The following is a 24,105-nucleotide window of genomic DNA, read 5'->3' as shown; positions in this document are numbered from 1 at the left end:
CTGCTCAGTAGAGTGCAAAGAATCTCTCCCCCAGAGCTTGCAATTCCAAGAGCCTCAGAACAGCACAGGTGCCTGCCCACACCTCACAAAGTGACCAGAAGAAGAACTGGTGCTGCTCACCTTGTAACCCAGTGATTAGTGCATTCAGCTGTGATGTAGGAGTGCTAGGTTCAACTCCCCCATCTTCTGAAGATGGGAAAGCATGTGAACAGGGATTTTCCAGGTGCATGTTTTAGGCAACAGAACAATTCTCATTCTCACTCCCCCTAGTTCCATGACTCTTCAAATATTTATTCTCAATGGAACAGCTTCAACAGGAGAGAGTGAGGGAGCCCCACCTGAGAATAACCCATAGCCCTGGCTAGGGCATGCTCTTGAGATAGGTGGGAGGCCCTTGTCCAAATCTTTTCTCCCCCTCAGGCAGAGCGGGTAATGAATGCAGGTCTTTGACATCCTGGGTGACCGCTTTAATCACTGGGCTGAAAACTATACTATGGGCATCTTCCCCACGAAGTCCTCCTTGATTTTAATGGCACCTCTTCCAGGAGAGGTGCTCAGAACATGCTTACTAGTGTGTGGATCATGCTGGGGCTTTCATGAGAGACAGGCATCCAGATGAGGCATGATGACAACCTAAATATGGAATTTAGAGGCCTAAATCTGGGGTTTAGGTGCTCAACGACTTGTGTAGATCTGGACCATATTTACTACTGATAACGTGAAAATAAATTCACAAGCAAAACTTTGTTAACATAAAATAAAACTGCATCTTTGGTGCCTCTCCCCACCCCCCACTCCCCCATTTGTTAAGCTTTTGTCACTAACAGCACCCCGAGCCCAGTGCCAAAGAGCACCAAAATACAAGTTCACCCAGGGCATCATTTTCCCTAAGGCTGGCCCTGGATATACATGTTGATATAAAGCACAAGGCCCAGTGTGAAGGCTGGATAGTAACATACTACTGTAAGGTCCAGGCTAGCATCACAGTGACCTACAGAGCTCTCCTCACTGGTGTTGGGTTCACACAACCAATTTAAGGGAAAAAATCCCACATCTGCCTTCAAAATTCAAACGTCACATGTGGAAATTAAAGTTCTTCCCCCTCCCATCCCTGGGGTGGCAGGGAGGGAGAGGGATGAGCTTCCAGATGCCATAGAGATGAGGTATCCGGCATTGGGTACAGAGGTCCTCCAGGGGCACAGAGATGAGCCAGAAGGCTGGGTAGATGGGAATGGTTCAGGTCATAGGTGCTAGGATGACTGGGGCTAGAGAAGCCCATTTTTGCATTCCCATGGGGCTGTTCCCCCTCATGCCTCAGTGACACTGGCTGACCCAGGATCCTCAGAGTCCCCTTGGATCACAGAGGACAGTGGCAAAGAGTCTGCACAGTCCCTGGGGCAATGAAATTGACTTCTCTGCCTTGGTCACTCAATGCTCTCTATGGTTTGATAGTCCAGAGACTGCACAGAGTTGAGACCTAATGCAGCCTCCAGGGTCATAGAGAAAGCATGACAGAAAGTCCACAGGAGGAGGTCACAGAGACTATGGTCTAAGATTGGAGAGGCTGATCTCAGGACCCCCAGGGGGGCTGGAAGTCAGAAAGAGGCGGGGAGCAGGCAGGGGTCTGGGGAAAGAGATGGAATGGGAGTTGGGAGGGGAAAGAAAAAAGTGGGGTGGGGGCAGGGCTGGGGTTGAGGGGGGGGTTGTCCCAGGCCCCACACCTCCATAGGGATGGCCCTGCTCCTCTCCCCCCATGTCTCAGGGACACAGTCTAAGCCGGGATCTTACCCCCAGCACCCAGAGCCAGGGTCGGATTCTCTTCCCAGGGATGGAGCCCGTCGGGAAAGTGAAGATCGGGGCCTTGTCACCAGCATCGATAAATGTCACCTGCCCCCGGTCACAGTCCAGACAAATCCGGATCCTGCTGGGGACCCAACTCATGGGCAGGGTGGTCGCAGGGGAGGTGAGAACCCAGAACTGATCCACAGCCCAGATTCCCTCTTCGGGGCAGATCTCTCCCTTCCTCCTCACAGACTCTCTGGCCACCCCCACAACCCTGCCTCCCCTATCCCCCACCTCCACCTCCCAGCAATGTCTCCCCGAGGTGAATCCCTCACAGCCCAGCACGGAGGGCTCAGTGTCAAATCTCTCAGGGTTGTCGGGCAGATGCTGCTGTATTTCTTCTCACTTCACACTTTTCAAATCCTCAGACAGGACAAGGTTGGGATGAGCCGTGTCTGGATCCAGAGTCACATTCGCTGAGGGAGAGAGAGAATCAGAGTGTTAGTGGTAGAGCTCGGCCCTGGGGGAGGCTGGGACCATTTTTCACTCTCCCCAGAATCCCTATTCTGGATCCCAGGGAGCTGCCTCTGTGCTGGGCACCTGAGACTGAGAAGAGATGTCACTGCAGTTCCTCACTCTGCTTCTCATTTGCCTGAAGAAGCTTCAGGTTCCTGCTCCCTCTGCTCGACCTTCTCCATTCCCAGCAGCAGAAACACTCGGGGTAAAGAAGGGGGATGTGTCAGCCCTCAGGGCAGAAAGCTCTCTACTCATTCCTCTCAATTTAGTATTAAAAGTTCTGTGAATGTCCATGAGAACCCCATGGTCAGATTTAAGGGTGTTTGGATGCTGTTCAGGGAGAGTGTTTCTGTTCATCAGCATAGGCATGAACTCAGCACTAAGGTTGGTGTCAGGATCTTTTGTGTGACTTCAGCTTGGGATCTCCTCTGTATTTCATGGTTTCATTGTTGTGCTGGGTGTGTCATGGCTGTTGTTGGTTTGGTTGGTAACCTTAGGTACAATTTGTTTTCATGGGAATTTTCTCATAATTTAAAGACAATTTCTACTTGCAACCTCACCCTGTCTGTGTGCTCCTAGGGATTCCTCTCTTTTTGTCTCCAGTGCAGATGGCAGTGTGTCTGGAGGGGGAAAGGAGAAAAGAGATGAGATTTCCTGCTTTCATGTTTGTCACAATATCCCCACTCTTAACTGACCTAACTTGGTTTGAATTTTGACAGAGAAACAGAGAGGGACAGGGACACACTCAGATCTTTAATATAAATATAAACTAATCTGAAACCTTCTTTTGGTCTCTCATTCACGCATCTTACAGCAATGAAATCAACAGCCATTAGGCTCACAACCACCCTAGGAGATACAATCTGTCAAAGAGATTTCCTTTCCTCTCATCAGCCCCTCCCAACCTCCAGACCTCAGCTGGTTTGTCTCATTCACCTATTGCCTTTTGTCAGACCCTAGACCCAGATCCTGCAAAGACTTTAGCACACTTTGATCCCTTTGACAATAAGGGGATGTTAAGAGTTTGCAGGCTCAGGGCTCGTAGTTGTAGGTCCCTTGGGTTTATTCACTCAGCATCTCTACAGAGCTCAGCACAATGGGGCCCTTGTCCTCCATAGAATAATAAAATCGTTTTATAAGTGTCGAGATTGGAGCTGGGAGAGCGTTGGCTCAATGGGCCAGATTCACCCTAATTGGCAGAGAAATGGGGGGGCAGTTTGCGACTCCCTTGGCCCGCACCACTTCCCCCTCGGCCCCCATTGGCCTGGAGCGGTGAACCGCGGCCAGTGGGAGTGATCGGCTGAACCTGTGGATGCAGCAGGTAAACAAACCAGTCCAGCCCACCAGGGGATTTCCCTGAACAAGCGGTGGACCAGCTTTGAGAACCACTGCTCTAGAGGGCGGGTGTGACTGCAGAGTGGCTGCCTGGGCATAGAGCAGAGATGGGCAAACTACAGCCCATGGGCCCGTCCTGTCCGTCCCCTGAGCTTGCGGGGGAGGCTTCCCCCCACTCCCAGTCTTTATTCAAGCCTAAATTAATTGTATCCAGTTTGCAAATTAATTCCAATTCAGCAGTTTCTCCTTGGAGTCTGGTTTTGAAGTTTTTTTCTTGAAGAATTGCAACTTTTAGGTCTGTAATTGAGTGTCCAGGGAGATTGACATCTGATTTGTGTCCATTCATTCTTTTACGTAGAGACTGTCCAGTTTGACCAATGTACATGGCAGAGGGGTATTGCTGGCACATGATGGCATATATCACATTGGTAGATGCGCAGGTGAACGAGCCTCTGATAGTGTGGCTGATGTGATTAGGCCCTATGATGGTGTCCCGTGAATAGATATGGGGACACAGTTGGCAACGGGCTTTGTTGCAAGGATAGGTTCCTGGGTTAGTGGTTCTGTTGTGTGGTGTGTGGTTGCTGGTGAGTATTTGCTTCAGGTTAGGGGGCTGTCTGTAAGCAAGGACTGGCTTGCCTCCCAAGATCTGTGAGAGTGATGGGTCGTCCTTCAGGATAGGTTGTAGATCCGTGATGATGCATTGGAGAGGTTTTAGTTGGGGGCTGAAGGTGATGGCTAATGGCGTTCTGTTATTTTCTTTGTTGGGCCTGTCCTGTAGTAAGTAACTTCTGGGTACTCTTCTGGCTCTGTCAATCTGTTTCTTCACTTCAGCAGGTGGGTATTGTAGTTGTAAGAACGCTTGATAGAGATCTTGTAGGTGTTTGTCTCTGTCTGAGGGGTTGTAGCAAATGCGGTTGTATCATAGAGCTTGGCTCTAGACAATGGATTGTGTGGTGTGGTCTGGATGAAAGCTGGAGGCATGTAGGTAGGAATAGCGGTCAGTAGGTTTCTGGTATAGGGTGGTGTTTATGTGACCATCACTTATTAGCACCGTAGTGTCCAGGAAGTGGATCTTTTGTGTGGATTGATCCAGGCTGAGATTGATGGTGGGATCTTGGAAGACAGGCCAGTCCTTGCTTTCAGGCAGCCCCCCAACCTGAAGCACTGACCAGCAACCACACAACACACAACAGAACCACTAACCCAGGAACCTATCCTGGTCACTCGATTACAGACCTAAAAGTGGCAATTCTTCAATAAAAAAACTTCAAAAACAGACTCCAAGGAGAAACTGTTGAATTGGAATTAATTTGCAAAATGGATACAATTAACTTAGGCTTGAATAGAGACTGGGAGGGGATGGGTCATTACACAAAGTAAAATTATTTCCCCATGTTTATTCCCCCCCCCCCTCGCTTTTAATCAGACGTTCTTGTCAACTGCTGGAAATGGCCCACCTTGAAAAAGACCTCCGTCCGTCCCCCCGCCCGCTCTCCTGCTGGTAATAGCTCACCTTACCTGATCACTCTTGATACAGTGTGTATGGTAACACCCATTGTTTCATGTTCTCTGTGTATATAAATCTCCCTACTGTATTTTCCACTGAATGCATCCGATGAAATGAGCTGTAGCTCATGAAAGCTTATGCTCAAATAAATTTGTTAGTCTTTAAGGTGCCACAAGTCCTCCTTTTCTTTTTGCTGTTTAGTAAATTCCATTTGTTCTGAACTATGGACAATGGTCAGGGAAGAGATTAGGGAAGCATCCAGAGCGGAGGAAGTACCTGGAGTGAGAATGCTCTAGCCCGTGTCCTGAGTGGTCACAACCAGGTCGGGGGGCTGAGCCCCCCAGGAAGCCTGGGCCCAACCTTGTTGGGGTTATAAGGACTTTGCCACACAGGAGAGTGGAAGGGGAGCCCCCAAGGTGAGGCAGGCTCTGGGTGAAGGAAGAGGGAGCGAGGACTCAGATCCTTCTGCTGTTCGATTCCACCCCGGGGGTGTTTAAGTCAGGAAAGTTCCCCACAGTAACGGGACCATTTCCCCTCTTACCTCTGCGCATGTTTACTGGCTTCCCCGAAAGTTCATTAAATATTTTAGGGAAAAGTGTCAGAGCGGCCACCAGCGAGAGTTGCTGGCCGCACTCTGAGGCCACCAAAACTTTGGTCGTGAGAACCCCTGGGCTAGATGCTCGTGACGGGCCCTTCTGACCTTGGCGCCTGTGGGTGTAACAGGAGCCGGACACAGAGACGCTGCAGCGCGGTGGGTTGATCGCTAGGACCCAGGAGCGGCTGGGGGGCGGCGCTGGGGGGAGCGATCGCGGGGCTCAGGCCCGGCCGCGGGAAGTGACTCGCAGCCGCTGCGGCGACTCTGGCTCCCGGCGAGATCCCCGAGCCCCGGCGGCTGGTGCTGGGAGCCCGGAGCCCTGGCTGCAGCCGGGAGAGGGGAATCTCCAGCCGGGCCCTTCCCGCGGCTCCCCGGGAGCCTCCCCCAGGGCAGAGCCCCCAGCCCGGCCAGGGCCCCCTTCCCGGCCCGGCCCCTGCCCCGGGGGGCCCCGCTCGGAGGGAAGGTAAGAGAGACCCGCCCCCGGGCTGCAGGGGGAGGGTTTGGCCCCAGGCTGCTCCCCGCGGCGCTGGCTGCGATTCCCTGCCCCGGGCCCAGGAAAGCTGCCGCCGGCTCCTGTTGTTTGCGGGGCGGGGGCAGGATCACTTCCCACCCCTCCCGCATCGGCTGCTGTGTTTCCCTGTCCCATCCCCGGGCCGGGCTGGGGCGGACGGAGGCTGCAGCTCAGGGAGATCTGAGGGGGGCAAATAGGGAGGGGCAGAAGGTGGCGGGGCGAAACTGAATGCAGGGTGGGGGGCCGGGGAAGGAGCGGGGCCGAGGGGTACAATTAGGGCCGGGGGGGGCAACACAGGCGCTGGATCTAGGCTGGTGGGGCTCTGCCCCCCTCCCCCCTTGAAGGGGTTTCCATCCTATCTGGGGTTTACAGTTTGGTTCAATGGCTCTCACCCCCCCCCCCCACTGTACAGATTATTTCAACCCCCGCCTGGGATTAGGAGCCAGGGGTACAGATGGCTGGGGGTGAATCTAGCGATGGGGGAGGCGAGTTTCTGCCCCCCATAGGTGTAGGACCCCAGCCCCTGAGCACCCCAACTTCCCCCCCACCCGCTGAGTGTGTGGCCCCAGCCTCCCTGGCCCCAGAGCCCAAGGAGGGTGCATGGCCCAGCCTGAACCCTGGGGGGAGCCTAAAGAGAAGCCTGACACGCTCCTCACAGGGGCCATGCACCCCACCTTCCCCCCCCCACACACTCAGCTGTGACTCTCAGCCAGCTTGAAAAACAGGAGGGTTTATTGGTTCCTGGGAAGGCGGCGTAGAACAGAGCTTGTTAGCACAGAAATCAGGAGCATTCACCAAAGTCCATCTGGGGGGGAATCCAGAGTCCCGAGCCCTGGGCTCTCCCCACTGAGTCCCAAACCAGGAGACTGACCCGCTTCCAGCCCCGCATCCTCAGTGACATCCAGCTGCCCCTCCTCCGTACTTTCTCCCTTTCCCAGGAAAACAAGCCTCCCCCTCTCTTTGTTCTCCCACACCTTCAGCTGGCTTCTTGCAGAGGACGGGCTCTGGCCATCGCTTGCCAGGATACCGAATTTTGGCCATTCTATGTGTCCAGGCAGCCACTCTGCAGTGACACCTACCCTCTAGAGGTCTCTGCAATGATCACACCCCTGTATCCCTCCAGGTTGATACTTGAGTAACACATGGGAAAACTGAGGCACACACAGGATACAGAGAAAACATTAAGAACAATCCTGCTTCATCACACCCCTCTGAGACCAGCCCAGGGGCTGGAGTCAGCCTCTAGGGTACATGAGCCAGACCCTGCAGATGATGGAGAGACCTGGGGAAAGGGCTGGAACCAGGCAGGGAAATGACTCTGCACAAAGGGCCCCTTTCAGGGACCAGCTGGTGAGTTTGGCCTACATGGGGAGGGGCTCCCTGTGTCTGTGAATCCCAGAGCTGCTGTCCTCAGTGACACAGCCAGGTTCAACCCCCGTTACCAGTTCAGTGGCTGAGCTGCTTCATGAGAGCAAATGCCCAAGACAGTGGGGCATTCACCAGTTCTCCAAGGAGAGGGAAGATGATAAAAAGGGGGAGGAAGAGACTTGAAGGGCAGCAGGAGCAAGAATTGGGGAGGGGGTTTCCCACCTCCCAGCCCTGCCCAGATTCATTCCCTGAACCCCTGGGGCAGTCAGCTTTCCTGGGAACAAGGCCAGGAGCTGACAGAGGAAAAGCCAGTTGTTCACCGTACTCCTTAGGGAGATGGAGGAGAGCTAGAGGAGGTCACAATACGCTGTGGGGCAGTACCCTGAAGTGACTCCTTTGATTCTGCTCTTTTTCCAGCGTTTGGCTCAGAGATGCTGTTCTGGGGAAGTTTAGAAGGGACTTGATGGGTTTAGTTTGAATGGGAGGCGGGGAAGGGGGGGCTGGGGTGGTAATGAACTAACTGGGTTTGTTCCCAGCATGGCAGAGTCATAGAATCAGAGCGTCTGTCTGCAGGGAGAGCATCTGGGGGGAATCGGGGAGTGACATGGACTCCAGCCCCTTATGAAATTTGCCCAATCTCCGGGCTCCTCTGACAGGCTGAGGAATCGCGTCTACGTTTTGCTCCAGATCATCCCGTCTTCCAGGGGACAGGGCAGGGAAATGGCTGTGATGAAGCCCGCTCAGGTAGGGGATTTTCAGGGAGCTTTTGGTGGTGGGAGAGGGGTAGTGTAGAGGGGTTAATCCCATAGGGTGGGACGGGATGTGATAAACCTGCTGGAGCATGATCAACCTGGGCCTGATTCTCTGAACAGGCCCATTGGTGGTAGGGGGAGGGGGAACATTCCCCCATTTCTGAAACAGGGAACAGCCCCCTGGGCAGGGCTGGGAAAACTGACCAGGTTCCCAGTGCTGGAGCCTGAACCCACTGACCAGAGGCTGCTGTGAAATTCAAAGGGAAGCTGTCAGGGTTTCTGTCCCTGTCCCTGGCTCTGGCACAGAGCTCTGCTTCCCGTATCAGCCTGTGGCTGGCGTGTGTGTGGGAAATGTGAAGACCCTGCCCTGCTCTGTCTTCTGGGGTGGGGTGGGGGGGCAAGAAAGAAGTTCTCACCTCCCCACCCCCTGGAGCCTCCTGGCTGCTCTGAGCAGGGTGGGGGGAGGATTCTGCTTCTCTAGCCCTCCTCCCCCATAACTAGTGGGATTGTGGCTGGGACAGCAGATGCTGAGTGGGCAACTTTTGTTGTTCCAGATGCTGGTGACTTTCGAGGAGGTGGCTGTGTATTTCACCAAGAGGCAGGGAGCTCTGCTGGACCCCGCTCAGAGAGCCCTCTACAGGAACGTCATGCAGGAGAACTATGAGATCGTGACCTCGCTGGGTAAGGCATTCATGGCCCATTGGTTATTGGAAGCTGCGGGATGGGGGGAGGGTTTGCGTGTCTGACACCGCTGAGGTTCTTCCCTCATCACGCTCCAATGAGACCAGGGTATCAAAACGTAAGGCACATACTAAATCATCCCCACCAGAACCCCGTAGCTTGCAAGGTGAAGAACTCTTGTATTGTCCTGTCTGTGTTATTTCTCGGTCGCACACAGAATCCCTCTTCTCCCTCCTTCTTGGGAACAGCTCCAGCCATGTGGAGGGCTCTGGGCTCCGCAGATTTAGAAATAGGCAGGGGTTTAACACTGGAGCTGGCTGTGTGTCACAATTCCCCTCACCTCCCCAGATATCGTGATCGCCCGAGGGGACTCGGTGACCATGTTCCCATCCTCTTAGATTCCACATTCCCCAGCACAGCACAGGGACAGGTACCGCCCACGGAATATCCTTTCTGACAAACGCTCTCTTAGTCCTCCACACCCTCATCTGATCTGAATTGACCACCTGCACAGGATTCCCCCTTCCCAAACCTGACCTGATCACCCAACTGGAACGAGGGGAAGAACCGTGGGTGCCCGATCTCCAGGCCGGTGAGGAAAGAGAGATCCCAAGAGTCACCCACACAGGTGAGGACTGACACAGAAACATTCTGGGGAATGAAGGAAAAAATTGAGAATCCCAGAAATGTGGTATCAGTAAGTGCCCTCAGTTCCTTCCTCATCTCACCCAGGGCAGGGGTGCAGTCAGCAGCTGTCACTGACATTGTTTCCCACATGTCCTGTTACCTGCAGGTAACCTGTTTACCTGTTTCCTTTCCAACGTTCCTTGTCTGTGAAAGTTTGGGTGGGATTTGGAGGTAGAATCCAATTGCTCCATCTGTGCAGCTTTAGTATGTTAGGTTTTCCCTCGGTGCTATTCCTCTTAATTTCTCCCCAGCACAATGACTCCTGTCTGGATTGTCTCTCTGTCCCAGCAGGTGATGAGAGAATGAGTGAAAAGGAGGAGGGGAATCAACAGCAGGAGGTTCCTGGACACAGGGAATCACAGGGGACCTTTGTGGGAAAACCTCATAAGTGCTTAAACTGTGGAAAAAGTTTCATATGGAGGTCACAACTTGTTTTACATCATCGAATCCACACAGGAGAGAGACCCCACAAGTGCTTAGACTGTGGAAAAAGTTTCATACGGAGGTCAAACCTTCTTATACATCAGGCAATCCACACAGGAGAGAGACCCCATAAGTGCTTAGACTGTGGAAAAACTTTCGTTCGGAGGTCACACCTTGTTAGACATCAGGCAATCCACACAGGAGAGAGACGCCATAAGTGCTTAGACTGTGGAAAAAGTTTCATACGGAGGTCACACCTTGTTTTACATCAGGAACGCCACACTGGAGAGAGACCCCATAAGTGCTTAATCTGTGGAAAACGTTTCATATGGAAGATAGACCATGTTAAACATCAAGCAACCCACACTGGAGAGAGAGCCCACAAGTGCTTACTCTGTGGGAAAAGTTACATACTTAGATCAGACCTTGTTTTACATCATCGAATGCACACAGGAGAGAGACCCCATAAGTGCTTAGAGTGTGGGAAAAGTTTTATCCAGAGGTCCCATCTTGTTAGACATCAGGCAATCCACACAGGAGAAAGACCCCATAAGTGCTTAGAGTGTGGGAGAAGTTTCATACGGAGGTCACATCTTGTTTTACATCAGGAACGCCACACTGGAGGGAGACCCCATAAGTGCTTAGACTGTGGGAAAAGTTTCATACAGAGGTCAACCCTACTTAATCATCAGGCAATCCACACAGGAGAGAGACCTCATAAGTGCTTAGACTGTGGGAAAAGTTTCATACGGAGGTCACACCTTGTTAGACATCAGGCAATCCACACAGGAGAGAGACCCCATAAGTGCTTAGACTGTGGGAGAAGTTTCATACGGAGGTCACACCTTGTTTTACATCAGGAACGCCACACTGGAGAGAGACCCCATAAGTGCTTAATCTGTGGGAAATGTTTCATATGGAAGTTAGACCATGTTAAACATCAAGCAATCCATACTGAAGAGAGACCCCACAAGTGCTTACTCTGTGGGAAAAGCTTCATACTTAGATCATACCTTGTTTTACATCATCGAATCCACACAGGAGAGAGACCCCATAAGTGCTTAGACTGTGGGAAAAATTTCATACGGAGGTCAACGCTACTTAGTCATCAGGCAATCCACACAGGAGAGAGACCTCATAAGTGCTTAGACTGTGGGAAAAGTTTCATACGGAGGTCACACCTTGTTAGACATCAGGCAATCCACAAAGGAGAGAGACCCTATAAGTGCTTAGACTGTGGGAGAAGTTTCACACGGAGGTCAGACCTTGTTATACATCAAGCAGTCCACACTGGAGAGAGACCCTATAAGTGCTTAGACTGTGGGAAAAGTTTCATACGGAGGTCAGACCTTGTTAAACATCAAGCAGTCCACACTGGAGAGAGACCTCATAAGTGCTTAGATTGTGGAAAAAGTTTTATACACCGATCAAGCCTACTTGATCATCAGGCAATCCACACTGGAGAGAGACCCCATAAGTGCTTAATCTGTGGAAAAAGTTTCATACGGAGGTCAGACCTTGTTAAACATCAAGCAGTTCACACTGGAGAGAGACCTCATAAATGCTTAGATTGTGGAAAAAGTTTCATACAGCGATCAGTCCTACTTGATCATCAGGCAATCCACACTGGAGAGAGACCCCATAAGTGCTTAATCTGTGGAAAAAGTTTCATACAGAGTTCAGGCCTTGCTAAACATCAGATAATCCACACAGGAAGGAAATCCCATAAATGTTTGGACTGTGGGAAAAATTTCACACAAAGGTCAAATCTTATGGCACATCAGGCAATCCACACAGGAGAGAGTCCCTACAAATGCTTAGACTGTGGGAAAAGTTTCATACAGAGGTCCCAACTTGTTAGACATCAGGCAATCCACACTGGAGAGAGAGCCCATAAGTGCTTGGACTGTGGGAAAAGTTTTATACGGAGGTCAGACCTTATTAAACATCAGGCAATCCACACAGGAGAGAGACTTCATAAGTGCTTAGTCTGTGGGAAAAGTTTCATACAGAGGTCCTGCCTTGTTAGACATCAGGCAATCCACACTGGAGAGAGAGCCCATAAGTGCTTAGACTGTGGGAAAAGTTTCATACAGAGGTCCCACCTTGTTAAACATCAGGCAATCCACACTGGAGAGAGACCCCATAAGTGCTTAGACTGTGGGAAAAGTTTCATACAGAGGTCCCACCTTATTAAACATCAAGCAGTCCACAGTGGAGAGAGACCCCATAAGTGCTTAGACTGTGGAAAAAGTTTCATAATGCGGTCAACCCTACTTAATCATCAGGCAATCCACACTGGAGAGAGACCCCATAAATGCTTAATCTGTGGAAAAAGTTACATACAAAGGTGCCGCCTTGTTAGACACCAGGCAATCCACACTGGAGAGAGAGCCTATAAGTGCTTAATCTGTGGAAAAAGTTTCATACGGAGGTCAGATCTTGTTAAACATCAGGCAATCCATACTGGAGAGAGACCCCATAAGTGCTTAGAGTGTGGGAAAAGTTTTATCCAGAGGTCCCATCTTGTTAGACATCAGGCAATCCACACAGGAGAGAGACCCCATAAGTGCTTAGACTGTGGGGAGAGTTTCACACGGAGGTCAGACCTTGTTATACATCAAGAAGTCCACACTGGAGGGAGACCCCATAAGTGCTTAGACTGTGGGGAAAGTTTCATACAGAGGTCCCACCTTGTTAAACATCAAGCAATCCATACAAGAGGGAGACCATAACACTCTTGGAAAGGTTTCAGAAACAGATTAGCCCTTCTAAAGATCAGGCAGTCCACACACAAGAGAGACCCCCGTAAGTGCTTAGACTATAGAAAAATGTTTCAAATAGATGTCACCCCTTGTTTTACATCAGAGAATCTACACAGAGGAGTGACCCCATAACTGCTTAGCCTGTGAAAGACCTTTTAAATGGAGGTCAGAACTTGTTTCAAATCAGGCAATTCACACAGGAGGGAGACCCTATAGGTGTTTGGACCATGTGAAAAGTTTCACACAAAGATTGAATCTTATAACACTCAGAGGATCCACACAGGAGAGAGACCACATCAGTGCTCAGACTGGAAAAAGTTTTCTACATAGGTCAGACCTTGTTAAACATCAGCTAATCCAGAGGAGAGAGATCCTATAAGCGTGGGGAAAGTTTTATAAGGAGCTCAGTCCATGTTTTACATCAGAGAATCCACACAGGAGACCCCACAAGTGCTCAAACTATGTAGAATGTTTCATACCATGGTCAAGGCTTCTTAATTATCAGGCAATCCTCAAAAGAGGGAGACTCCATAAGTGCTGAGACTGTGGAAAAAATTTCATACAGAGGTCAGACCTAGTTAAACATCAGGCAATCCACACTGAAGAGAGACCCGATAAGTGTTTAGACCAGGGGTGGGCAAACTTTTTGACCCGAGGGCCACATCGGGGTTGAAAACTTGCATGGAGGGCCGAGTCAGGGAAGGCTGTGCCTCCCCAAACAGCTTGGCCCCCACATCTGACCCCCTCCCACTTCCTGCTTCCTGGCTGCCCCCCCTCAGTATCCCTGACCCATCCAACCCCTCCTGCTCCTTGTCCCCTGACCGCCCCATCCAGAGACTCCCCCGACCCCTAACCACCCCCCAGGACCTCATCACCTATCTAAACCGCCCTGCTCCTTGTCCCTTAACTGCCCCCTCCACGGGCCCCTGCCCGAAACCACCCCCCCAGGGCCCCACCGTCTTCCCAATCCCCCGTGCTCCCTCTCCCCTGATTACCCTGACCCCTATCCACACCCTGCCCCCTGACAGGCCCCAGGGACTGCCACACCTATCCAATCCCCCCATGTTCCCCGTCCCCTGACCGCCCCCCCCAAAACCTCCACCCATCCAACAACCCCCTGCCCCCCGGGACTCCCTGCCCCTTATCCAACCCCCCAGCCCCGGCCCCCTTACCATGCTGCTGGTGGCCCGGCAGGAGCCAGACATGCTGCACCACTCTCCCGGAGAAGCGCACAGCCCCATCCTCCCAGAGTGCTGCCTGCACTGTGCGCTGAGGCTCCGGGAGAGCGAGGAAGGCGGGGGAGGGGCTGGGAGCAGCCTCCCCCGCCAGGAGCTCAGGCGGGCCGGTCAGGACAGTCCCGCGGGCCGGATGTGGCCCGTGGCCCATAGTTTGGCCACCCCTGGCTTAGATTGTGGGAAACATTTCAGAAACTGATCAGTCTTTGTTTTACATCAAGGAATCCACAAGACTCCATAAGTTCTTGGACTGAGCAAAAGTTGTACACAGAGATCACACCTCATTAAACATGGGAGAATTCACACAATCTAAACTTCTGTGACACCTGGTCCGAAAGAGTTAAGAACCTTGCAGGCTAATTGACCCAGATTCAACCTTTAGAGACATGTTAGAAAAGGGTGTAAATGGTATTTGGGCCACTCCAAGTAATATAGACTAGAACTTTGAAACGTAAACTGGTATTGTTAAAAAACTGGAAGAAGATAGTAGTGCTGTTGATTAATTGCAGTTAACTCGCATGATTAACTCAAAAAAATTAATCGGGGTTAGAAAAATTAATCTCGATGAATTACATTGTAAAACAATAGAATACCAATTGGAATTTGTTCAACGTTTTTGGATGTTTTTCTGCATTTTCTCATATGTTGATTTCTCACAATAAAGAATAGAAAGTGTACAGTGCTCACCTTATATTATTTTTAATGACAAATATTTGTACTATAAACATTCAAAATAAAAATAGTATTTTTCAATTCACCTCATACAAGTACTGTAGTGAAATCTCTTTATCAGGAAAGTGTAACTTAGAAACATAGATGATTTTAATTATATAAGTGCACTCAAAAATAAAGCAATTAAGACCTTTAGAGGCTAGAAGTCCACTCAGTGCTGCTACTTTTTCTGCCAATTGCTAAGGCTTGGTCTACACTACGAGTTTATGTTGGATTTAGCAGTGTTAAATCGAATTAACCCTGCACCTGTCCACACAACAAAGCCATTTTTTTCGACATAAAGGGATCTTAAAACCAATTTCTGTACTCCTCCCCAATGAGGGGATTAGTGCTGAAATCGACACCGCTGTTTCAAATTAGGGTTAGTGTGGATGCAATTCAAAGGTATTGGCTCTGGGAGCTATCCCACAGTGCACCATTATGACCGCTCTGGACAGCACTCTGAACTCGGATGCACTGGCCAGGTGGACAGGAAAAGCCCCGGGAACTTTTGAATCTCATTTCCTGTTTGGCCAGGCGAGCTCATCAGCACAGGTGACCATGCAGTCCCAGAATCGAAAAAGAGCTCCAGTATGTACCGAATGGGAGGGACTGGATCTGATCGCATTATGGAGAGAACTATCAGAACTACGTTCCAAAAGACGAAATGCCAAAACATTTCAAAAAATCTCCCAGGCCATGAGGGACAGAGGCTACAGCAGGGACGCAACACAGTATGGTATGAAACTTAAGGAGCTCAGACAAGCGTACCAGAAAATCAAAGAATCAAACGGACACTCCGGGACAGAGCCCCAGACATGCCGCTTCTATGCTGAGCTGCATGCAATTCTAGGTGGGGCCGCCACCACTACCTCACTCCTGTCCATGGACTCCGATAATGGGGTATTCTCCGCCACGCCTGAGGATTTTGCGGACGGGGAAGATGAGGAGGAGGGGGACGAGCTTGAGGAGAGCACACAGCACACCATTCTCCCCAGATCTTTTTATCACCCTGACTGAAATACCCTCCCAACCCAACCAAGCCGGAGAAGGGACCTCTGGTGAGTGTACCTTTTTAAATATAATACATGTTATAAAAGCTAGCATTTTGTAATGATTAAGTAGCCCTGAGGACTGGGGATGCATTCGTGACCAGTACAGCTACTGGAAAAGTCTGTTAACATGTCTGGGGATGGAGCGGAAATCCTCCAGGGACATCTCGATGAAGCTCACCTGGAGGTACTCTAAAAGCCTTTGTAGAAGGTTTCTTGGGACAGCAGCCTTATTCCGTCCTCCATGGTAGGACACTTTACCACGCCATGCTAGTAGCAAGTAATCTGGTATCATTGCATGACAAAGCCTGGCAGCATATGGTCCCGGTGTTTGCTGGCATTCAAGCAACATCCATTCTTTATCTCTCTGTGTTATCCTCAGGAGAGTGATATCATTCATGGTAACCTAGTTGAAATAGGGGAATTTAATTAAGGGGACATTGAGAGGTAGCCATTCCTACTGGGCTGTTTGCCTGTAGCTGAAAGGAAATCCTCCCCGCAGTTAGCCATGCGGTAGGGGGGAGCTTTGGCGCTGAACTGTTCATGTTTGGCTAGCAGGGATCTTCCCTGATACCAGCCACACGGTGCGGGGAGGGATAACGCAATCATCCCAGAGAAATGGATGGCGGGGGTGGGGGGGTTAGTTTGGTTTTTGCTGCTGCACGTTAACAGGAAAACCGTAGCATTAAATGGCCAACTCAACGTGCTTTGCTTGGTATGGGAGAGGAGGGCGCTGCTGTTATGAAGGTTGCAGAAGCTGAAAGACTATGGCTTACCATGGCCACCTGCAAGCCGAATTCTGTTGCCCGGCACCACGTGTGTGATCTCTGACACCAAAGCTGTAGGCACTCAATATAAGATGCAAAATGTGACCTTGTACCAAAATCACATGTGCTATGTAATGTGAATAGTTTTGTTCACTGTGAAAGAATATAGCCATTGTTCTGTAAAATGTATCTTTTTAAATACTTCACTCCCTTTTTTCACTCCAGCAGCTGCAAATGTTTCAAGCCTCCCTCCTCCGTCCCAAAGGCTATCTCAGCTAAGGCGGCAAAAATAATGAACGTGCTATGAAATGTTCTCTGAGCTCATGCAGTCGTCTGGCACTGACAGAGCTCAGCAGAATGTGTGGAGGGACATAATAGCAGAGTATAGGAATGTAGCCAATGAACGTGAGGAGAGGTGGTGGCAGGAAGATCAGAGGAGGCATGAGGCAACACTGGGGCTACTGCGGGATCAAACAAACGTGCTCCAGCCTCTGGTGGAGGTTCATGAACGGCAGCAGGATCACAGACTGCCGCTGCAGTCCTTATTTAATCACCTCTCTCCTCCCCAAGTTCCATAGGTTCCTCACCCAGACGCCCAAGAACACGAGGGGGGGGAGGCTCCGGGCACCCAACCACTCCACCCAGTGGACAGCCCAAGCAACAGAAGGCTGTCATTCAAGAAGTTTTAAAGTGGCCTTTTCCTTCCCTCCTGCCTTCCTCCCACACCCCACCCTGGCTACCTTGCAAGTTATCTCCCTATTTTTATAATCAATTAATAAAGAATACATGTTTTTTAAATGATAGTGACTTTATTTCCTTTGCAAGCAAGCTGTGATCGAAGGGGGAAGGGTGGGTGGCTTACAGGGAATTTAGAGGCAACCAAGGGGGCGGGTTTTCATCAAGTAGAAAAAAACAGAAGTGTCACACAGTACCCTGGCCCATCATGAAACTGGTTTTCAAAGCTTCTCTGATGATCAGCGCTTCCTGCTGTGCTCTTCTAACCTCCCTGGTGTCTGGCTACGCGTATTCAGCGGCCAGGCGATTTGCTTCAACCTCCCACGCCACCATAAACATCTCCCCCTTACTCTCACAGAGATTGTGGAACACACAGCAAGCAGCAATAACAATGGGAATATTGGTTTTGCTGAGGTCTGAGCGAGTCAGTAAACTGCGCCAGCGACCCTGTAATCATCCAAATGCACAGTCTACCACCATTCTGCACTTGCTCAGCCTATAGTTGAACAGCTCCTTACTACTGTCTAAGGTGCTGTGTATGGCTTCATGAGCCAGGGCATTAAAGGGTAGGCTGGGTCCCCAAGGATAACTATAGGCATTTCAACATCTCCAACAGTTATTTTCTGGTCTGGGAAGTAAATCCCTTCCTGCAGCCATTTAAACAGATCAGAGTTCCTGAAGACACAAGCATCATGAATCTTTCCTGGCCATCCCACATTGATGTTAGTGAAACGTCCCTTGTGATCCACCAGTGCTTTCAGCACCATTCAAAACCATTGCGGTTTATGTACTGGCTGCCCTGGTGGTCCGGTCCCAAGATAGGGATATGCATTCCCTGCTAGGAAGAAACAAGCATGAGCTTCCACCACCACAGATATTGCTTAAATTACACTAAAACTTTCCAATTTTTTCCAGCTCTCTAATTTTGTAGTGAAATGGCCACACTAGGGTACTGCCATTATTCTACCATTTAGTCCCCCTGTCTCTGGGAGTCTTTCCTTTGCCAACAATGGGCTTTGGGTCAGGTCCATTGGCTGTGACACAGAAACACCAATTCCTCTAGGGATGTTGGGATTTTACCAAATCTCCCCAAAGTGGGGCTGCACTTTTCTATTCTAGGACCTTTTCCCAAGATACCTTTTGGGGAGCTGCTACCCTCACATAGCCATTTTGCAGCTTTCTGCTGTATCTTCTCTTCCAGCTGGTAAATATTCATATCTCCTGTTGTACTTACTGTTTAACATTTGTGAGGGTGGCAGAGTCTCACAAACTTGAGTACAATCAGTAAATTTCATGGAGGTGATGTTTACTCTTTCAAATCCTTACAGCAATACACCAGAAACCTCCTTCTAACTTAATCCTTTATATTTATTATAACTATTTGTATAAATCCTTCAGTGAACATAAACCTAAGCTAATCTGAACAATTTGTATGGTTTGGCTGCCAAAATTTGTTAGAGGTCCATATGCTGCTAACATTCATCATTTATCTATAATCTACACAGTGATTATTTTTAAAGATATAGACTGTAGTGTTAATTAAAAAAAAAGGTTAAATAAATAGATTGGGCTACTTTTGAAGTGACTGTGGACTATTGATGCAGTAAAAAATACCCCTGGGAACCCCTCCCCTACCAAAATCTGAAATGGTGCCCCTAGGCCCAGCTCTTGAAATCATATGAATACATGAGAATCTCATTTAAAAATGAAAGTTTCTTGCCAGAAAAGCTTGAAACATTGAAGAGTTACTTTCTCTTGGTTGAGTAGAAAAACTTGAGAATGTGACGAGAGTGAAACCTCGTCACTCAGAAACAAAGTGATATGTTTTAGAAAAGATCTCATTATATCTTCAGCCAAACTCATGAATTTTGAACACTTGGTGTTGTCAGTACTGCATGGCCATTGATCAGTTTATGTTTCTAGGCCTGTTATCTTCAGGTGAGATTCTAAGTCTCAGATCCTCAAAGGTATTTAGACTACTGTCAATGGGAGTTAGGAACAAACCTTGGAGGATCTGGGCCTAAGGATCTGGGCCTAAGGATCTAAATAATGAACATTCTCCTTTATCTTTTTAGTTCACCCCCTGTGCCCATGTCCTGCTTGGAGCCCAAAGCCCAGCTCCATGTGCAGTCTCATTGCTTGCCCTCTCTGTCTGTTCCCCTTTGTATTGCCGGTGCTGTTTTAGATCAATGATGATGTTCCTTTAGGGGACTTGCCCTGGGTAACTGATAGAGAGCTAAGGCCTAAATTCTCACTGGCACAGCACTGCCAACACCAGGCATTTAAAAAACACAAGGGCCCTTGAAATCATGAGATTTAATAATAATAAATAGGAAATAATATGGGTTTTTTATTTGCCTTTTGCTTTCTCAGAGCTTTAGGCTGCACTGGGGTGATATTTTAAAGTTTTCTCTGCAAAGAAGAGAGCTATAAACATCGTTTATTTAGAAAACAGAAGCCTAGAGCCTCACCTCATCACCTGCATCCAGGAGGTGGGGCTTCAACAAACAACAAATATTGCAAGACTCATGATAAAATCATGAAAGTCGGTGACGCTGCAGCTCCTTTATGCTGAGCCAGAGCCATCCTTATTGTAAATGAGAATCAAGTCTTGAAAACATAGATTTCAGCTTAACCAAGCTTTTAGCCTGTGAGTTTAATATCACTGGGGTAGAAGGATTAGCTTTTATTCATAAATGTTGTTAAACACAGATACAGCTGTATACACACAAACCAATGGCATATATTTCAATTGATAATAAATGAAAATTACAGATATGGAAATTAAGGACAACACTGCTTGAGATCTTATTCAGTTTGATTTAAGGAGAATTACTTTGCATATTTTGACAGGGGATTTTGACAGTCTGTGTTTTCACGGTTATAAAGCCCTCACTTTTTGAATCTCAGTGTCTGCTATCATTAAAGAATTGTCAGCTGAACTGCTATTGTCGTATCCCCCCCATAATTTCCCACAACTGTGAAAATTTAATTGATAAAAATTGGGGGGGGGGGAATGCTGAAATCCAGATTTTTGTGCAACTGTGAAAATATAACTTAATAAATACTGAAAAAAAATGTAAAATAAACATATATATATATAATTCTTTCAAGCCTAAATATCACTCCAGACACACAGCCCTGCTCATGCAAGCTCTTTATGACAGGGGGATGCAGATGTGAAGCCCAGGAGCAAAAGGGCCCTAGTGGTACATTTCTCACCTAAGCCTCCCAGGCTGGAATGTTACCAGTTGCCTGTTTCCTCAGCAACCAGCCTGAGTCAGTTCCAGGAAGGGAAACACGCAGTCGCTGCTGCCAGTGGGGTATATTTCTGAGCTCAGGAAAATGAAGCCAACCCTGTTACACTGCCCAGAGGGAGCCATGGCCTCAGAGAACCCTGTGGGGACGTCTCCAGGATGAAGTTGCTTGTCTCATCTGTCTGGAGTATTTTAAGGATCCAGTGATTATAGACTGTGGGCACAATCTCTGCAGAGTCTGCATCAGCCAGTGCTGGGAGGGACCCGACACAGCCGCCTCCTGCCCTCAGTACAGAGAAACTGTGCAACAGAGAAACCTCAGGCCCACAGGCAGATGGGAAACATGGTAGAAATCACCAAAAAGCTGAGTTTACAGGCAGCAAAGGGAGCAGGAGGGGACGGGGTGTGTGAGAGGCACCAGGAGGCTCTGAAACTATTCTGTGAAGAGGATCAAACCCCCATCTGTGTGGTGTGTGACAGATCCCAGGCTCACCGCACTCATAAGGTGTTTCCCATGGAGGAGGCTGCCCAGGAGTACAAGGTACTTGACTTGCTGTCAAGTTTAATGGACAATAACTTTAGATTTTAATTACAGGTTAATTTCAGTGCAAGTTGCCTGTCACAAGTGTATCTATATCATGCAGCTCTGCAAAGCCTTCACTGTATGGGACCTGCTATTAAAAATAAATGAGCTGGCAGAGTGGCAAGAAAGGCAAAAAAATAAAGTCTTTAAAGATACCCTAGATAGGAAACCTTTAACTGAGAAGTTGAATCCTTGTCAAACCCAGCTTCCACTGGTGAAACAAGGGAACTTTTTACAGAACAGAAGCTGTTCCATGACCAGTGTAACTTAAAACACAAGAGCGGCAGGCCTGTCCATATTTGCGTGTTGGAAGTTTGCCCTAACGCTCAGTCCCGCTCTGTCACACCAGTGCAGTCCCCAGGGCTTCAGAGCTGAAATTCAACTGGGAGTTGGGCTTCTTGGAGAATCCCAGCTCATATTTGGAGCCCGGTTGGTTTCTGGGATTACTATCACTTTGTAATCTCCTGAAAACCACCTTAATTGATTCACCACCATGTGACTCCAGTTTCCTGTTATGTGCTGTGCTACTAATTAGTGAATGAATAAATACCAGTCAAACTCAGATAATTGAGTTCTCTCTCTAATTTATAAAAAGACTGAATTGGAAACAAGTTGGAATATGGCACTCTCCCTATTTCCATTGTTCGGTTTCATTCCCTTGGTGGCCCTGATGTCATAAACCCCTAGCAGCACACAGACAGGGTGAGGTTGCAGGTGGAAATTGTCTTTAAATTATAAGAAAATTCCCATGAAAACACATTGTACCTAAAGTTGCCAACCAAACCAGCACCAGTCATGACACACCCAGCACTACAATGAAATCATGAAATACAGAGAAGATCCCGAGTTGAAGTCACACAAAAGCTCCTGACACCAACCCTAGCGCTGAGTTCATGCCTACGCTGATGAACAGAAACACTCTCCCAGAGCAGCATCCAAACACCCTTAACTCCGACTATGGGGTTCTTATGGACATTCACAGAACTTTTAATACTAAATTGAGAGCTCTCATCCTCCTCCTTTACCCCAGTTTCTCTGCTGCTGGGAATGGAGAAGGCCCAGCAGGGGAAGCTGGGAGCTGAAGCTTCTTCAGGCAAATGAGAAACAGCGTGAGGAATTGCAGTGACAGCTCTGCTCAGTCTCAGGTGCCCAGCACAAAGGCAGCTCCCTGGGATCCAGGCCTGTCCCAGCCAGAACAGGCTGCTTGGGAGAGTGAAAAATGGTCCCAGCCTCCCGCAGGGCCGAGCTCTGCCCCTAACGCTCTGATTCTCTCTCCCCCACAGCGAATGTGACTCTGGATCCAGACACGGCTCATCCCAACCTTGTCCTGTCTGAGGATTTGAAAAGTGTGAAGTGGGAAGAAATTCAGCAGCATCTGCCTGACACCCTGAGAGATTTGACACTGAGACCCTCCGTGCTGGGCTGTGAGGGATTCACCTCCGGGAGACATTACTGGGAGGTGGAGGTGGGGATAGGGGAGGCAGGGTTGTGGGGGTGGCCAGAGAGTCTGTGAGGAGGAAGGGAGAGATCCGCCCCAAGAGGGGATCTGGGCTGTGGGATATGTGTTGGATCAGTTCTGGGCTCTCACCTCCCCTGCGACCACTCTGCCGCTGAGTTGGGTCCCCAGCAGGATCCGGGTTTGTCTGGACTGTGACCGGGGGCAAGTGACATTTATCGATGCTGGTGATGAGGTCCCGATCTTCACTTTCCTGCCAGGCTCCATCCCTAGGGCGAGAATCTGACCCTGTCTCTGGGTGGTGGGGGTAAGATGGGGCTCAGACTGTGTCCCTGAGACACGGGGGGAGAGGGGCAGGGCCATCCCTAGGGGGTGTGGGGCCTGGGACAACTCCCCCTCAGCCCCAGCCCAGCCCCCACTCCACCCCTTCCCCTAAGTCTCCACCCCACTTCTTCCTGCCCCTGCTCTGCTCCCTCCCCACTCCCATTCCATCCCTTCCCCCGCGCTCCTGCCTGCTCCCCGCCTCTTTCTGACTTCCACCCCCTCCCCGGGGGCCCTGAGATCAGCCTCTCTAGCCTTAGATCACAGTCTCTGTGACCTCCTCCTGTGGACTTTCTGTCATGCTTTCTTTATGACCCTGGAGGCTGCATCAGGTCTCAACTCTGTGCAGTCTCTGGACTATCAAACCATAGAGAGCACTGAGTGACCGAGGCAGAGAAGTCAATTTCATTGCCCCAGGGACTGTGCAGACTCTTTGCCACTGTCCTCTGTGATCCAAGGGGACTCTGAGGATCCTGGGTCAGCCAATGTCACTGAGGCATGAGGGGGAACAGCTCCATGGGAATGCAAAAATGGGCTTCTCTAGCCCCCGTCATCCTAGCGCCTATGACCTGAACCATTCCCATCTACCCAGCCTTCTGGCTCATCTCTGTGCCCCTGGAGGACCCCTGTACCCAATGCCGGATACCTCATCTCTACAGCATCTGGAAGCTCCTCCCTCTCCCTCCCTGCCACCCCAGGGATGGGAGGGGAAAGAACTTTAATTTCCACATGTGATGTTTGAATTTTGAAGGCAGATGTGGGATTTTTTTCCCTTAAATTGGTTGTGTGAACCCAACACCTGTGAGGAGAGCCGTGTAGGTCAGCCTGATGCTAGCCTGGACCTTACAGTAGTATGTTACTATCCAGCCTGCACACTGGGCTTTGTGCTTTATATCAACATGTATGTCCAGGGCCGGCCTTAGGGAAAATGATGCCCTGGGTAAACTTGTATTTTGGCGCCATTGGCCCCCGTGGGCTCCCTGCACCGAGCCCCCTTCATGCCAATCCCTGTACCCCCACTCTTCCTGCACCCACCTGGGGAACCTGATCTGGATGCATGGTG

General features: G+C 49.7%; 13 protein-coding genes, 1 long non-coding RNA gene and 1 pseudogene across 31 annotated transcripts in view; 7 read left to right on the top strand and 8 right to left on the bottom strand.

The window, feature by feature from the left end:
- Positions 1–24,105, bottom strand: part of LOC119843336 (butyrophilin subfamily 1 member A1-like) — a 1,931,986-nt gene that overhangs the window by 229,646 nt on the left and 1,678,235 nt on the right. The window lies entirely within an intron of this gene.
- Positions 1–24,105, top strand: part of LOC119843287 (zinc finger protein 850-like) — a 1,467,609-nt gene that overhangs the window by 356,012 nt on the left and 1,087,492 nt on the right. The gene's annotated exons all lie outside the window — the stretch shown is intronic.
- LOC119843274 (zinc finger protein 850-like) overlaps positions 1–24,105 on the bottom strand; it is a 1,382,451-nt gene that overhangs the window by 568,648 nt on the left and 789,698 nt on the right. The gene's annotated exons all lie outside the window — the stretch shown is intronic.
- LOC119843356 (zinc finger protein RFP-like) overlaps positions 1–24,105 on the top strand; it is a 1,128,717-nt gene that overhangs the window by 332,110 nt on the left and 772,502 nt on the right. The window lies entirely within an intron of this gene.
- The window catches only part of LOC119843308 (butyrophilin subfamily 1 member A1-like), a 910,188-nt gene that overhangs the window by 132,343 nt on the left and 753,740 nt on the right, over positions 1–24,105 (top strand). The gene's annotated exons all lie outside the window — the stretch shown is intronic.
- Positions 1–24,105, top strand: part of LOC119843334 (E3 ubiquitin-protein ligase TRIM39-like) — a 707,078-nt gene that overhangs the window by 29,170 nt on the left and 653,803 nt on the right.
- LOC119843309 (butyrophilin subfamily 1 member A1-like) overlaps positions 1–24,105 on the bottom strand; it is an 845,206-nt gene that overhangs the window by 223,138 nt on the left and 597,963 nt on the right. The gene's annotated exons all lie outside the window — the stretch shown is intronic.
- Positions 1–24,105, bottom strand: part of LOC119843327 (E3 ubiquitin-protein ligase TRIM11-like) — a 790,215-nt gene that overhangs the window by 257,305 nt on the left and 508,805 nt on the right.
- LOC119842642 (zinc finger protein 239-like) overlaps positions 1–24,105 on the bottom strand; it is a 1,225,455-nt gene that overhangs the window by 1,035,010 nt on the left and 166,340 nt on the right. The gene's annotated exons all lie outside the window — the stretch shown is intronic.
- LOC119843367 (zinc finger protein 664-like) overlaps positions 1–24,105 on the bottom strand; it is a 1,158,238-nt gene that overhangs the window by 1,116,659 nt on the left and 17,474 nt on the right. The window lies entirely within an intron of this gene.
- The window catches only part of LOC119843338 (zinc finger protein 850-like), a 621,437-nt gene that overhangs the window by 579,858 nt on the left and 17,474 nt on the right, over positions 1–24,105 (bottom strand). The window lies entirely within an intron of this gene.
- Positions 1,737–6,125, bottom strand: LOC119843373 (annotated as a pseudogene).
- The window catches only part of LOC119843278 (zinc finger protein 850-like), a 65,241-nt gene continuing 47,308 nt past the window's right edge, over positions 6,173–24,105 (top strand). The window contains exons 1-2 of one of the 3 annotated variants that reach the window (XM_043496637.1): positions 6,173–6,201; positions 8,274–8,361. In XM_043496637.1, the coding sequence (XP_043352572.1) occupies positions 8,338–8,361 (24 nt within the window). In that variant the 5' untranslated portion in view covers positions 6,173–6,201; positions 8,274–8,337. Of the gene's footprint in view, positions 6,202–7,546; positions 7,600–8,273; positions 8,362–24,105 lie in introns of those variants that run through there. The other 2 variants (XM_043496635.1, XM_043496634.1) reach the window with 2 other exon arrangements.
- On the top strand, positions 8,441–15,636 carry LOC119843276 (zinc finger protein 91-like). 8 transcript variants are annotated; one of them, XM_043496683.1, is made up of 6 exons: positions 8,698–9,050; positions 9,565–9,678; positions 10,026–10,410; positions 10,663–12,006; positions 12,175–12,258; positions 12,847–12,928. In XM_043496683.1, the coding sequence occupies exons 1-6, from the start codon at positions 8,894–8,896 to the stop codon at positions 12,893–12,895; spliced, it is 2,133 nt and encodes a 710-aa protein (XP_043352618.1). In that variant the 5' UTR covers positions 8,698–8,893; the 3' UTR covers positions 12,896–12,928. The 8 variants fall into 8 exon arrangements, 7 of the variants coding, with proteins under 7 accessions (XP_043352623.1, XP_043352624.1, XP_043352625.1 ...); XM_043496684.1 differs by having other exon boundaries at positions 8,699–9,050; positions 10,029–10,410; XM_043496685.1 differs by having other exon boundaries at positions 9,000–9,050; positions 9,565–9,747; positions 10,029–10,410.
- On the top strand, positions 12,424–12,773 carry LOC122456649. The gene is made up of 2 exons (XR_006275632.1): positions 12,424–12,510; positions 12,679–12,773. It is a non-coding gene; the product is annotated as an uncharacterized LOC122456649 (long non-coding RNA).

This window comes from Dermochelys coriacea, chromosome 14 (genome assembly GCF_009764565.3).
Source record: "Dermochelys coriacea isolate rDerCor1 chromosome 14, rDerCor1.pri.v4, whole genome shotgun sequence".
Classification (NCBI taxonomy): Eukaryota; Metazoa; Chordata; order Testudines; family Dermochelyidae; genus Dermochelys; species Dermochelys coriacea.
This window is presented reverse-complemented; position numbering and strand designations above follow the sequence as displayed.

Bases quoted from the DNA above. Each gene is read 5' to 3' on its own strand.
- LOC119843276 (XM_043496683.1), top strand. From the start codon at position 8,894: ATGCTGAGTGGGCAACTTTTGTTGTTCCAGATGCTGGTGACTTTCGAG. The intron at 9,051-9,564 runs GTAAGGCATTCA...CCACCTGCACAG, and splicing joins TGAGATCGTGACCTCGCTGG to GATTCCCCCTTCCCAAACCT. The intron at 9,679-10,025 runs GTGAGGACTGAC...TCTCTGTCCCAG, and splicing joins CCCAAGAGTCACCCACACAG to CAGGTGATGAGAGAATGAGT.